Source organism: Lepisosteus platostomus, chromosome 12, assembly GCF_059453375.1.
Source record: "Lepisosteus platostomus isolate fLepPlt1 chromosome 12, fLepPlt1.hap1, whole genome shotgun sequence".
Lineage (NCBI taxonomy): Eukaryota > Metazoa > Chordata > Actinopteri > Semionotiformes > Lepisosteidae > Lepisosteus > Lepisosteus platostomus.
In genome coordinates, this window is record NC_142622.1 from 19,264,435 (window position 1) to 19,278,585 (window position 14,151).

At 39.9% G+C, this 14,151-nt stretch overlaps 1 protein-coding gene across 7 annotated transcripts in view; it reads left to right on the plus strand.

The window, feature by feature from the left end:
- znf516 (zinc finger protein 516) overlaps nt 1-14,151 on the plus strand; it is a 70,409-nt gene that overhangs the window by 39,231 nt on the left and 17,027 nt on the right. For all 7 annotated transcript variants that reach the window (XM_088601284.1, XM_088601282.1, XM_088601286.1 and 4 more), the window contains exon 2: nt 4,760-6,839. In XM_088601284.1, the coding sequence (XP_088457410.1) occupies nt 4,868-6,839 (1,972 nt within the window). In that variant the 5' untranslated portion in view covers nt 4,760-4,867. The remainder of the gene's footprint in view (nt 1-4,759; nt 6,840-14,151) is intronic.

Here is a 14,151-nt window from a genome sequence, read left to right on the forward strand (position 1 = left end):
AATAATAATTCAGGTTTGAATAGCACTATGTGTACTGATTATGTTTCTATGGCTATTTTTTTCGGTTTTAATTGAGAGGGATACCAACAACAGTTTCTAACTGTTATGGAGATCTTTGAAATTCTTCATATTATGGAAAACTTAGATTTGGGAAACGTGTTTAAAAAGTATTTCATTACTTTTCAGAAGGGAAGTTTATGATTAAATAAATAGTGGGACACCAGCAGTAGTATTTCATTAGATTTAGATTTATACAGCGGTTTAGGATTTAAAAGAAGCGTGATCTATTCTGACATTATGTTACAATGGTTTAAAACACAGGCAGCTTATAAGACTGTCTCTTGGGGATCCCTGTTATGCCTTTTGGGCAGTTTTCCATGGTACTGTGTAATGACCACTCCTTTCCCCCACAGTAGAGCGAGTAGAGGAAAGAAAGATCAGTTTCTACTGTGCAAAATGTATCAAGGTGAATGGGGAGTTTCAAGGTGGACATGTATGTGATTTCCTTGCATCTCCTCTATAGATCTGAATGCTAGGTTACTCCTATCACCCTGGTTCCATGACAGGCAAGAACGTCAAATATTGCCATGCCCAGGGTAGAGGACTGAACATTGCCACCACCAGACCAGAAAGAGCATGATGCCCTAACTCTGCAACCTTTCCTGAAGTGATACAGAGCTGGCACACTTCCTCGCTCTTTCTTTGACATACTGTACGCCTGTGTAGGGGCTACCATTCAACACCAGGAGCTAGGTGGCTAAGCTTCTCTTTCATTTTGAAGAGGAGCTACCAACAGAGATGAAGGTGTACCAGTTTCATAGCAAGATATGTTGGTGTTAAGTGTGCCCAAGAACTAATGCCTAAGCATCAGGTTCAAAACGACATGGTGCCTCTAAGACTGTCAGCAGAATGACTTGAAGAATGAGCTACACTTAGGCAGTAGAACCTTGAAAGGTGTATGAATTAGCACAGCTAAGCTCAGTAAAGATATTAGACTGCACACTATAGTATTGGGGACCCAAAATGTGCCCAAGCCTACAGCAGTAGATCCACTCAGAGCAACCTGCTATGGAAGGAAAGCCAGGAGCCAGGAGCAGACTCAATACTGAACTAAAGTCTGTGAGGCCAATCTCTAGCCATGAGTAGGAAGACTAACACTTGCTTCCTTAGGACTCTCAGAAAGACCAGAGGTAGGAGTCAAACCCCTGAACTGGGCAAGGCATTGACCAAGCATGAGCTCAAGCTTGTGCAGTCCCAGTGCTCCCTCAGCTAGGTCTGATTTTCTTTGCTGAAAAGAAGAAGTTGGAAATCATTTGTAGGCTGGCCTGTGGTAAGATGTAGTCAGAGCTCCAGAAAAGCAAGCAAGAGAAATGTCGCACTCCCTTTCCAGATCCGTAACTGATCTATTTTGAATAATGCCTCATGCCAGATCATTTGTTGTGATGCGGGATTTATAAAAGCCTCCTCGTCTGCGGCGGCAGTGACACAGTGAAATGCATTATGATCTGCAGTGTGGAAACAGTGACAGGGACTCAGCGGTGTCTTTGAGCTGGAACTCATCCAAACAATTTATGCAGCAGCATTAATAGTACAATATCAGTTGTGGATTCTATGTTGCAATTAATATCCAAAAATGAAATAAATTGTTTTTTGGGGGGGGTTTAATCTATTCTTGGTATAAAGACAGACTCAGTCGTTTAATTGTTTCTCATGACACACATTTTTATGGACCTAATTTTAGTTGTAGTGATTGTACCCAGTTGTTACAAATGGCAGCATTGTGGCAGGATTCTTTTACAAAAAAAAAATGACATCAGCTGCCATTTTTCTTCTAAAATAGTTCTGCTAAGACTGTAAATATGAGTAGGAGTCTAAGTTTGTGGCTTTGCTGATCTGATAGACTGTAAGACAGATGTCGCTGAGATCTAACTGGGATCTGGTACAAGATCTGGTGCAGTATCACCCAAATTAGTTTTTCCCCAGATATTACAAAAGGCAGAACTATGTTTCAGTTCTGCCTCTGTTTAAACTGTAATCAGTTTTAATGAAGTGGCTTATGCATGCAAATTTAATGAAAGGAATTTGTGGCTGTCTGGTTTTAAGAATGGGTTTTTTTCTGTAGAAGATGGGGAACCCTATGATGTAGGTGGTGAGTTTAAGTTTGTACACTGTATTGAGAAACATTAAAAACACAAATTGGTTTTGGAGCTAATGTCATGTTTTGTCTTTTTAATGCCTTCAATATGTGGTAAAAAGAAGATTTGTCAGGACATGAAATTAGTCCAGAAAATAACGGAAGCTGGAATTTTAACAAAATTGTAAATGTTTAATGTTAAACATTATCTCCCACCATTAAAAACACTGTAAGATTTGCATTATATCATTACTGTCTAATTTATGATAATTCTGCAGTCCACAATATACACACAGAATCTGCTGTAATTATAATCTAGATAAGTGATGCATTTTTTTAGCAATGTTGTATTACACTGTGTATTGATTTAAATCCATTTTACCGTGCTCATAAACAGAAAGAAATGCACTGTATATAGAAATTTGCAGTTTTTTTCCTTAGAATTTTCCTTCATTGTAAGGCATAGTACTGATTTATAGTAATGACTAGATTATCGGGTCTTTATTTGGGATGTTGTACAGTATGTACTGGGGTTTCATAGCTTAGATTTGTTCCGGGTCTGACATTTTTTTCAGGTGAATAAATGTTTTTACCTTTGGATTAAATGAACACTCAGTACAGTGAACTAAAGATAATAGCTAACAGCAGAAAATAAATAGAATTATCCTCTGTTGATTATACAAAGCAGTTCATAACAGAAATTCCAATGTGCACAATTGCTGTAAAGGTCAGCAAAAACATACTGATACTGTAATAGCATGTTGTTTTGTTTTTTAAATTGTGATCTTAAATATATTTTATCACATAATTAAATAATTCACAAGCAGAATCTGAGAAGGAGGCTCTCAAACATGGTGTATATGTACTGTATACACATACATACTGTACTTGAAAAGCACTTGTTCAAACATGAGCATGGTTCTAGGTCTCTTTTTAGTTGAGTTTAAATTAGGGTTTTACAATCACATTCAATCCAGAGTTTACACTGGATATCTGATCTCATAGCAGGGTTTCAGAATGCAAGTGATAGACTGTATCTATTCCAGTGACCTATACAAGTGTTGTCTCATACTGTTCATGATAATACAAACAAATGAGTGATGTTTTATATCACTCATGTAATAAAGTTAGGTTAATCACTGAAATGGTCTAATACCATTGTGCTGAGTGAGAAGTGTCAGTGACCAATTTTCTTATGTTATTCATGTCAAGCATGTCAATCATTACATAAGCACAATATTAGTTTAGAATTTTGTACATTATGTGCTGTCCTGTTTTTCAGTGTTGCCATCAACCTAAAGAACTAGTTGAGATTTGTGAAATGCACATTCTGTTCGAATGAGATATGCAGCTACAATGTAGTTTGCAAATGGGGACAATGTGTCTGACAGTTTCCCTCCTAAGCTGAGAGAACAATACGTTAAGAAAGTGCTTAGAATCTCAGCTTTGTGTTTCATTGCAGCAGGCATTCATGCTGACATTAATTTTGTTTCCTACACTGATTGGTGAATGTGTTGATTCAGCGAGTTGCATCTGAGGCACTTTGATTTACAGTTCATATAACTCACTTACCTGAGACTCGTAAACTCCCAAGAGAAATAATAAGCCCTTAAATTCTTGGAGAATATTATCCTTTTTTGTAAATTGTACCATAGTACACACTGCTCCTTTTTACAAATATTTTTATTTCTAAGCACAAGGTTCTTCTAATGAACAGTTAATTCTATACGCATTGTATTCTATGCACATTGTATACTATGTGGTCACAGACATATCACTTGAAACAATATTGTTCGCTATTAATTAATTATTAAACTACCTCTATTTAACTGATCTATTTTTGAAGTACAGTATATGGAGCACAGATTCATTTTAAAGAAATGTTGCAATGTCTCTGGGTTAAACAACAAATTTTAGCAAGGAAAACCATTGCATTAAGAATTATATATCCCAGAATTCTGTGGAGTCGCAGAGGTACTGTATGTTGATTGAATTCCTTTGTGACTGTACATAATGGACAAGTTTATTGATTCACCGGAATTTGTAAATCAGAATAATAGTGCACGTATCTACTTATCCAGCTCAGCAGTGAGGCGGTCAGTGTTTGTAGTGGGTATTGGAAATTCTGAAGGGTGCATTGAGATTTTAAAGGGCAGTTTGAGGCCTGGTATGCAGAATTATTTTTGCAGTCACTGTGATGGCATATTCAGGATGATTCTGGCCCCTGGCAGAGGGCTAAGTGTTTGCAGTCGTTTGTTTCTGTTTAAAGCCTTAGACCAACCCATGCTGCGCTTTTCTCTGAGGCAGATAAATCTTTTAACGTGTGCTCCTCAGCACAATCAAAACTCTATTAAATGGTGAGCTTTAGCCTTCTTTTGGGGATTTTTATTTCATTCATGCTGCCTTTTTATAAATGAGGATGATGTGCTAAATATGTTCACTTCCTTTCCATGCACACAAATGTAAAAAAAAACTACAGGACAGCCCAAGAAAGGAAACACTGTACTTCTTTTTTTTTTGGAAATAATAAGTAGTCAGCAATCCTGAGAAGACATGGATTTCAATCTTCGCTGTGGTTTCTGGAAGTATTGTTATGATATTTTTCTTTCTCTTGTTTTTTTACAGGTCTGAGCGTTGAGGATGTGTGCCTGTTGGTGATTCATCCTGACTTGCACAGGGAAAAAAAAGAAGATTGATAATGACATTTCTGAAGAAAATGTCTTTAAAAAATGTATGACTGAAAAAGAAAAAACAAAACATCCGTTGCCTTCCGTGGGGCTACATATATCATTGCAGAAAGCCAGCAGCGCAGTCGCCATGGATCCCAGTGAAAACACTGAGATGATGGAGTACCAGGAAGCCTCCACAGAAGGAAACAAGATGAGCAGGAATGATGCTGAAGAAGACAAGTCTCTGTACTACGCCTGCAACATCTGTGGCAAGAGTTTCCCTTTCCAGAGCTCGCTGTCGCAGCATATGAGGAAGCACACAGGCGACAAGCCTTACAAGTGCCCTTACTGCGACCACAGGGCGTCGCAGAAAGGAAACCTCAAAATCCACATCCGCACGCACAAAATGGGCACCCTGAGCCACGGCCACGATGAGGAGGAGGTTGGAGAGGGTCAGCTGGCGGAGGCCGGCGTCTCCGAAGGCCTGGACGGCTGCACGAGTCCCACCAAGAGCACCTCGGCCTGCAACCGCATCATGAACGGCGCTGCCAAGGATGAGGATGGCAAGATCCTGCTGAGGAGTGTGAAGAAGGAGAAGCTGGTGGGCAGCGCCGGCGAAGGGGGAAAGGGCTCCTCCTTCCAGTGCTCCTTCTGCAAGAGGAGGCTCAGCAACAAGGAAGAGCTGGAGCAGCACGTCCAGGTCTTTCACAAGCCCTATCGGTGCCGACTGTGCAGCTTCAAGGCTCTGAGGGAGGACCAGCTTCTGAGCCACATTGAGAAGGTCCACATCACTGTGGAGGCACCTGTCAGGGAGGCTGTCGAGAGCGAAGCCGTGAAAGGGGAGCAAGGTGCCGGTGAAGGGGACTTCCCCTGTGAGGTGTGCAGCCAGGTCTTCAGCCAGGCATGGTTTCTGAAAGCCCACATGAAGAAGCACGTCGGCACCTTTGACCACGGCTGCCACATCTGCGGCCGCCGGTTCAAGGAGTCCTGGTTCCTCAAGAACCACATGAAGTCCCACGGCCCAAAGACGAGCAGCAAAAGCAAACTGAAGAGCGACCTGGAGCCTGTTACTACCATTAATGATGTAGTTCAAGATGAGATGGCAATGGTGAGTGGGCTGTTTCTCTACGAGCTGTGCCCGAAGTGTGGAAACATATTTCATGACCGGGAGAGCCTGAGAAAGCATGAAAAGGTCCACAGCCACAACAGTGAGACCATCCAGCCGGGTAAGAAAAAACCCAGTAGTGAATCAGAATCCACCACACAAAAATGTTTTTTCATGGAGTGCCTGAATCTCCAACCTTCTGGAGTGATGGAAGAAAGCTCAGACAGGAAATCTGGCAAAAGGATTCCAGAGCTCGATCCAGTGTGTAGCTACCAAGCTTGGCAGCTGGCCACCAAGGGCAAAGTGGCTGAAGTCTCGGAGAATGGCAAGTACTTCGGATGGGATGAAGTGCTGGCTGATGCAGATGTGGCGTACGACCGGGAGAAGGGAGAGTACATTCTTGTGGGGCGGGAGAAAAGGAAGAGGGAGCCGGACTCCCACAGCTCAGGAAGCGGGAAAAGACGATGCAGCACCAACAATCACAGCAGCAGCAGCAGCAGCAGCAGCTGCAGCAGCAGCAGTGGCAGCAGCCACGCTCACCACCGAGGAGAGAAGTGTAGCTACGCCTCTCTGGGAGACCTCAGCCCGGAGAGCCTCAGTGACTCTGACTACCGGCCCTCGTCCCGCCAGAGCCGAAGGTCCTCGCAGAACAAGAACACGGAGTGTTTCGAGTGCGGTAAGGTGTTCCGCACCTACCACCAGATGGTGCTGCACTCTCGGGTTCACCGCAAGGAGACCCGGAGCAGCAGTGAGAGTGGGAGGGCCTCACGGGGGGAGCGGTGTGGATCTACCAGCGATGGGGAGTCAGGCTCAGTGAGCCGGCCCAGCTCCCCTGGCTCAGCTTCGATCACCGAGGGCTCACCAGCGTCTGTTGCAGGCGAAGACGGCGCAGAGGACCCCTCAGAAGAGGGGGCACAGCCACTGTCTCCAGGTCAGCAGATGCGTTTCTCAGTCTGTTCATTTTTGAGTAGGGTGTGAGATTTCTAGTTTGTTATTTTGGTTTTTAAATCATTGACACACCTTGCTTACAAAGCTGCCTTTTTAGTACTGGACTATTCAGTTTCCAATCATATGATTGTCTGTTGCCACACAGTGTTTAATATGTATGTTAAAGGCTATGAATTGTTTTTCATTTATGCTAAAATTATATGTATACTAATATGTTAATGAAGGTTTTACAGCTATTCATTTTTTAGCTATAGATCTTAAATTGCCCCCCTGGGGATGAATAAAGTATTTTGAATTGGTAATTTTGCACAATATTAATGCATTTGAAAAGCTGCTGACACAGAGTATACCTTACAGATGCTGTATACACTGCTGTGCAGAAATCTTAAATATTGTACATTGTTGTACTATTTTGCAGAAACGTTTTTATTGTGATCTTCTACTAAGCTTTTAAGTTTATGGATGCGTAGAGTGCAACAAATGATGTTATACCTGACAATGAGTCAATTCAATTTAATTTAATGACATTTAATTAGTGAATGTGATGGATTAGCTACCACAACACTTCATATCGACTTCTCAAGTGTAGTTTACCTTCAGTTGCTGGGATCGGGTTTTTGAAGATTCTGATCGATGTGAATTAAAGATTAATAACTGACAAGCTTGGTTTCGTCTTGCCTGAACTGAGATGGATTAATAACAACCAGAGTTATTAAAGGGGCTAAAAAGTAACAATAACTATATTTTTCTGTAATCTGACATCTTAAATTTAATTTTTATGATAGCAGTTCTCACAGATTTGGGAACAAACAGCTGAACCACTGTATAATTAAAGAACTGAGTTTCCCAGAAAGGTTGACGCTTCTTTTCAGGGGAGTCCAAAGAAAATGAATATGAAAGTTTAACGGTAGTATCAAAATCACATGTACATCAAGTGACCAATGGCTTTGTAGCTAAATGGCTGTAGCAGGTTATCAGAGCATTGACACTGAATCCCAAATATGTGACACATGCATAGCAAGAAAAACACTGTACTAAAAATACTCGCACTCGGCAATGGAGCCTTGTAAGGCTTGCTTAATTGAAGGACTCTAAATGTGAGTGCTTCTGTATCGAGCAGCTTCTGAGATATTCATTAGAATTGCAAAGCCAGCATACGAAGTGGATGGTTTTTATAACGAAGTCTGTGCAACATAATACAAGGGTCTTTTATGTAGTACTAGCAATTATGAATACTAGCAATTATGCTCAGCTGAATTGTTGGAATTTGCATTATATTTGTAGCCCTTGATATCAAGATGTAGACAGGCATGAAAAACATTCTACAAACCTAATTAGTACCATTAGCTTGTGAAAGAAGTAGAAAGAATAACTGTATTATTCATGTATTCCAGGAAACAGTAATATTGACATTCACCGTGAAGGGCAAGGTGGTTGGGTAACTTTTTTAATCTTCATGGGGTTTTTAATATTTTTATTCCACAATGTATTTTCAGAGTTTAAATCAAGTCTCTAAGCTTAATGGCACATGTTTATCAAAGACAATGTCTATTTCAATGACATCTGAATACCCAGTTCTTGTTCTGTGCAATTGATAGATTTACATCTGCATCTGGTTGCTTGTGAAATGCCTTTTGTCAGTTCTCTCTCCTGAGGTGAATGCAATGCTTTGAACAGTGGAAGCAGGAGACACCCAGTGGTGAAACATGACACAGCAGACTGTGGATGCAGTGTTCATGAAACAGATATAGACAATGTACTGAGAGCCAGCTGCACGTTGGGATATTCATAAAACCTCCTTTATTTCAGTGTTCGTTGTTTTCACTCTCGCTCTTTTTAAGTGTGCAGGTCAAAGATAGATCTAAGATTATTTCTTTTACATTATGAGAAGTAATTGACCCAGGATATGAAAGGACAGATAAAGAGAACTACTGTTGTCAGCTTCTTCAATACATTTCACTCCATCTCTGTCATATTGTTTGGTACTCGCTGGTCTTCCTAATTCCTGTGCAAAAGAGTCTGTTGTTGGATTTACTAAGACTGTATGTGGGAGGTATGGTGGTGCAGTGGTTAATGTTTCTGCCTCACAGCACTGGGGCCCTGGGGTTGAGATGCTGGGATAGGCTCCAGCTCCCCCATGACCCAGAACGGGATGAAGCAGTTAGAAAATGGATGGATGAGTTGTATGGTATACTGTATGTTGATTGTCTGTAACTGTGCTGAAATTCCCTTTTTAAAATGGTTCCTTGGCGGCTAACCCTACCTACAAACACACTTTCTGCTGTCAGCTTTTAGAACTGTTCAACGTCTCTTTCTGGAAAAAAACAACAACTTTTCACTCACACCACTTGATGTACAGGAGGGAACTAAAAAGGGCAAGTAATGCAGAGTCTTGATTAAAACTGAGCTCCCCACTGAGCTGCGAGATTGTCCAGTTGTCAATGTTTCACTTAGTATTAGCAGTGGGTTTCTGTATGCACGTCTGTGTCAGGCCCTGCATGTCATTCAGGCTGTTATCAGTCGGTGGTGTTCATGTCTGTTCTGTTGTAGCAGAGCTAGGAGACACATTTATTTTGTGTTTCATTCGTGATGACTCTCCACCTAGCCAGGTCAAAATCCCAGCTCCAATATATTGAAGTACTGTAGTCTGCCCTACAAAAAAAAAAAAAAAGTTGGATTGCTGCACACCAAATTGTCAGCTTTTTTAAACGGGAACAGTTTGGCTCGTGCAGTTCATTTAAAAGAAATAGAGCTTGTACCCCTCTGAAAGTTGTTTCTAAGCCATTGTTCACCTGTGCAGTTGCTAATATAGTAAATGTGAAACAGACACAATTCCACTGAAATATAACTGGTGGGGAAAAAGAGCTTGAAGTGCACTTGGAAACCTATTTCTACACTTTTTGTCGCAGGGAGCCACAACTCTAAAGAGATAAAGCTTCATATACAAAAAATCCATTAATCTAAGGCATGGACATTGTGAAACAGGCGGAATTTGTCTCCTTCTTGGACAGCTAGACCTGAGGCCGATGCTGTGACCTCTACTTTCCTTGGCCTGACCCCAGTCCTTGCACAGACTTGATATTCTGTTATTATGCACATCACGTTTCTAAAAACTCTTCAGTTCATTTTTTAAAATTTCTTATCATTGATGTGCAAGACAGGCTTTTCTGATATGCTTGTTATATAATGTTCCTCATGTACAGTATATTTGCCCCCCAGGTTCCAGTTCACTCACAACTGAGTTTCTGGTTTATGCTAGGTGCAAATATGTATATAGCAGATACTGTAGGCACATGCAGTGTTCTGACTGCTATTTTATACAATGAAAAATAAATGATAAATTATAAATTCATAGTAATCTGTATTGTACCGTGGTCACAGTGGTATGACCATGGTGGTTAATATAAAAATATTCTGAAAACCTTATCATAAAATTTACACAGTGTCAATATAATACAACTGAAAATAATATTGAAATTAGGTGAAGAATATTAAATGTCATTCCTGTGTCATTCCCTTTGCCTTATCCTGCCTTGTATGTAGAGGACAATATTATACAACTGAAAATGTTTTAAAAACAATAGCAAAACAAAGAATAATTCAGCTGACAAAGATGTTTGAAATCCAATATATTTTTCCTCTTACTGTGGGCAAAATGCCCGTTTTAATGAAAATGAATTAGAGGGGGAAGTTTGCACATAGTTAGCCCACAGTGGAAAATTGCACGCTGCATTTTTCAAAATAAAAAAAAACTGTTTTCCTGGATGTTTCATTTACAACAGGAGTCACTTAAATGATCTTTAAAGAAGGAAGATGCAGTAGATACTGATCATCTAGTGCCATTCATTATAAAGAGTATTTTCAATAGCCTATTGATTGAGAGGTTTTAAATTTAATCATCATGCCATTAAACCAAGCAATCTCCAGACCAGATATCCTGCTGAAGAGTCTCATACAAACAAACTTGTACATATTTTAGATGAAATAGTGAATAATAATTAAAAGAGATTTTCAGATCCAGAGATTTCCTGAGATCCAGAGATTTGTTTTTTTTCCAGTCAAATGTTGCCTAGGAAATACTTCATTGCAGGACTTTGTGAGTTCTGAGCTGGTGACTTGAGTAAAACTGAGAAGAAAAAAGAGTAGTGTTTCCTTGGTATTGTGGTGTTCCATGTTCTGGTGGTGTGTAGTGTGTTGAACAGCCTTTTCTTAAACCTGCTGGGTGCTGACATGCCAGCACTGTTCAAAATCAAGGCAAGTGACAACTTGAATAACTCGGAGGTGATGAACAATACTGTGTAATTCTGCATTATACCACTGTATAAGAGTTTAGGTCCTACATGTTTCATAGATTGTTTATCTTGAAATGCTTATTACTAGATTCAGGCTGGGATGGACAGGTTGCTGCTGTAATTAATGTCAGGGACTAGTAGGGGGTGCTCTTCCTTCTGTTTTCCATGAAAAAATGCCCCAGAATGGAGACACTGTATTATAGGAGGCACTGTCCTTTGAATGAGCTGTTAATATTGAAAATGTTATGATTTTGAATATTGTGAATATTAAATGACTACTTGGTGATCACATGGCACTGTTCATAGGATTAGGAGTGTTAACCCAGGTGTCAAGCTAAATCTCATTCTAGGCTTGAACTGTCTGCCTCAATTAATTTAGGTCTCCCTGTGGTGGAGTGGGGCTGCTGGTACACTTCATTGCTGGGTGAAATGGGCCACCTCCTTTGTGAAGAAGTATTTTGGAATCCTTTGGGATGAGAATTCTGAATCTCAGAAATTCTTAGTCTTTTCAGAAGGTGGAGGATAATAATCATTTCTTCGACACACCATCTATTACTAACAGCAATGAACAATATTGTTCTGCATTACCTTAGTCTGGCTCAAATTGTGTAAATTAATTCTGAACCAGTTGTTTTGAAGAAACTGTGTTGGCTTACATCAAAGCAAGAATGCTCAAATAATATTAAATTGCACATCATTATTTCGGTGAATAATAAGTAATTTTTTACTTTGCAGTAAGGCCATTGGTACAAATAAACTTGCTAACAACACCAAGTAAATAATAATCCACTGACTTTATACAGATCTGTTGCGTTGTTATTGCATTTCTGTTCTGTCCTGTAGTGCAATTTTAAAAGTTGATCAGACATAATTCGATTGATGTCCCAAACATAATGAAACAAACTACAAACGTGATCGTGTTCCTCAGTTTATTGTTTTCCACTTTGGGACTAATAAAAATATATATGTCTGGATTATGCACATATGTTTCTCGAATTATACAATGTGTATTGTTACTGTATATTTGTCGCTGTAATTTGACAGTGTCTTTCACAGAATAATCAGAAGATACTGTCTAAATTCATAGACAGATGAAAGGCTTTATGCTGTTTTTCTGTAGTCAAATATTTTCAAATCAAAATCCTCAGGCTGAGGTCTTTGCGTGTTTAGTTTTAATAAAAGATAAGAAATGCATTTACCCAGACAAAAGCCATCATTTGCGCTTTTCAGCGAGAGTTAATTGTATGTTGTAAGTGTTAAAAAGGGCTATTTACAGTGCTTACAATTGAAAGAACAATGATATGCACATCGCTGTCTGCTGAAGACTCACATTAAGTAACCCCACTGCTTGTGTCTAAATCCAGAGCAGATGATACTGAAGAGCTCTGCTTCTCAGGTTTAATATTAAAGGATGTGTTATTTATACTGAGCTTTTCAGTTGAACCACGGGGGCACAAGATGAATTTAGAAATCCATTTATGCCTTTTGAGTGTTGATTAAGTTGTTCCAGCTTTACAAAGCAACGTGAAAGTGACAGTAAATTACAGGGAGGGAGAAAGTCTGTCACTTTCCTACTGTGGGGTATTTTCTTTCTTTGGTGTTCATCGACATTTTAGTCATGATGGGACAAATAATCTCCTTAAGCATACAGCTAAGGTGTTAAACCGTTTCTTGGCAAGTCTGACAACAAAAACATGGATGTACAGCTAGTGCAGATACACAATAGGCAGCGGTCTCAGGACTTTGTACCAAGCAAGACCTGAACTTGGTGTTTCAGGTCACTTTATTTGAATATGCAGGATTTTGTTTAATTTTAGGAATAAAATTGTGTACAGCATATAACTGTAAGTGCCCGTAAATTAACACAACCCCTTAGATAGCATGTGGTGTCCTTATCAGTGGGACACAAAATATTGCTTCACTTTGCTACACATTGGCAGAATTAGTGTGCTGTAACTGTGTTCATAACATCCAAATATACCGTTCTTGTTTTAGATTAGTGAGCACAGACAATGCCAGTTGGAATAATTTCTATTGCACTGTTGTATAGAGTGCATGTCAATCTTCCAAATGCATATTGTAATTAATCTCATTTTAAGATAATGATATTTATTTGCAATCAGCTTTGCATTAGAAAATACCTAAACACCAATATTGCAAAACTCGAACAGCCTACGAATTGCGTCAGACCAACCAAACTGTAGGTGTAATCTGACGACTGGACAGGATAACCCATTGCTTTTAATTGTAATGCACTTCAGAGAATGAATGATCATTATAACTTTCCATGGGGTCTATAAGATATACTCCCTTTTTCTCAGCAGTGTACATGTTTGAATCACCAAGGGGGGCAATGCTGAAGAATGTATAGGTTCCATCACCACATTATAGAAAAGACACTGCTGATCTGAAATCCATCCAGTGAAGAGCAACCAGACAGATTCCAGGGATTAAAGCAGTGGCCTACACCGACAGGCTGGAGGAACTGAACATTTGTAGTCGCGAACAAGAGAAGACTATGAGGGCACCTGATGCAAGTATTAAAATCTGCAAATGCATTCAACCCACCAGACGTTTTCAGAACACAAACAGTGGAACACAAATAGTGCATTTGAAGCCGAGAACAGGCAGTACATCTTTACCCAATGGGTTGTGGGAGTCTGGGATGAGCTACCCAGTCATGTTGTTGAATCCTTACTCTGGCATCTTTCTAGAAACAGCTGGATGACATCCTTAGATCAATTAGCTAGCAATTACCAAACAAGCTAGATAGTCTAAGTGGCCTGCTCTTGTTTGAAACCATTCCCAGGAAAGCATAGTGATACAGCACTGTTCAGCAATTTGTCTGTTGTGAACCTAAAATGATTTCTCCATTGACTTTTCAAGGGACTTGGTAAAGTGACAGTTATCTGCTTAGGATACTTGCAAGCCTCTGTTTGATGCCCTTTTGAAACACAGCTCGGTCTCAGTATTAGCTGCTACAGCTTAACTAAAAGCACCCAA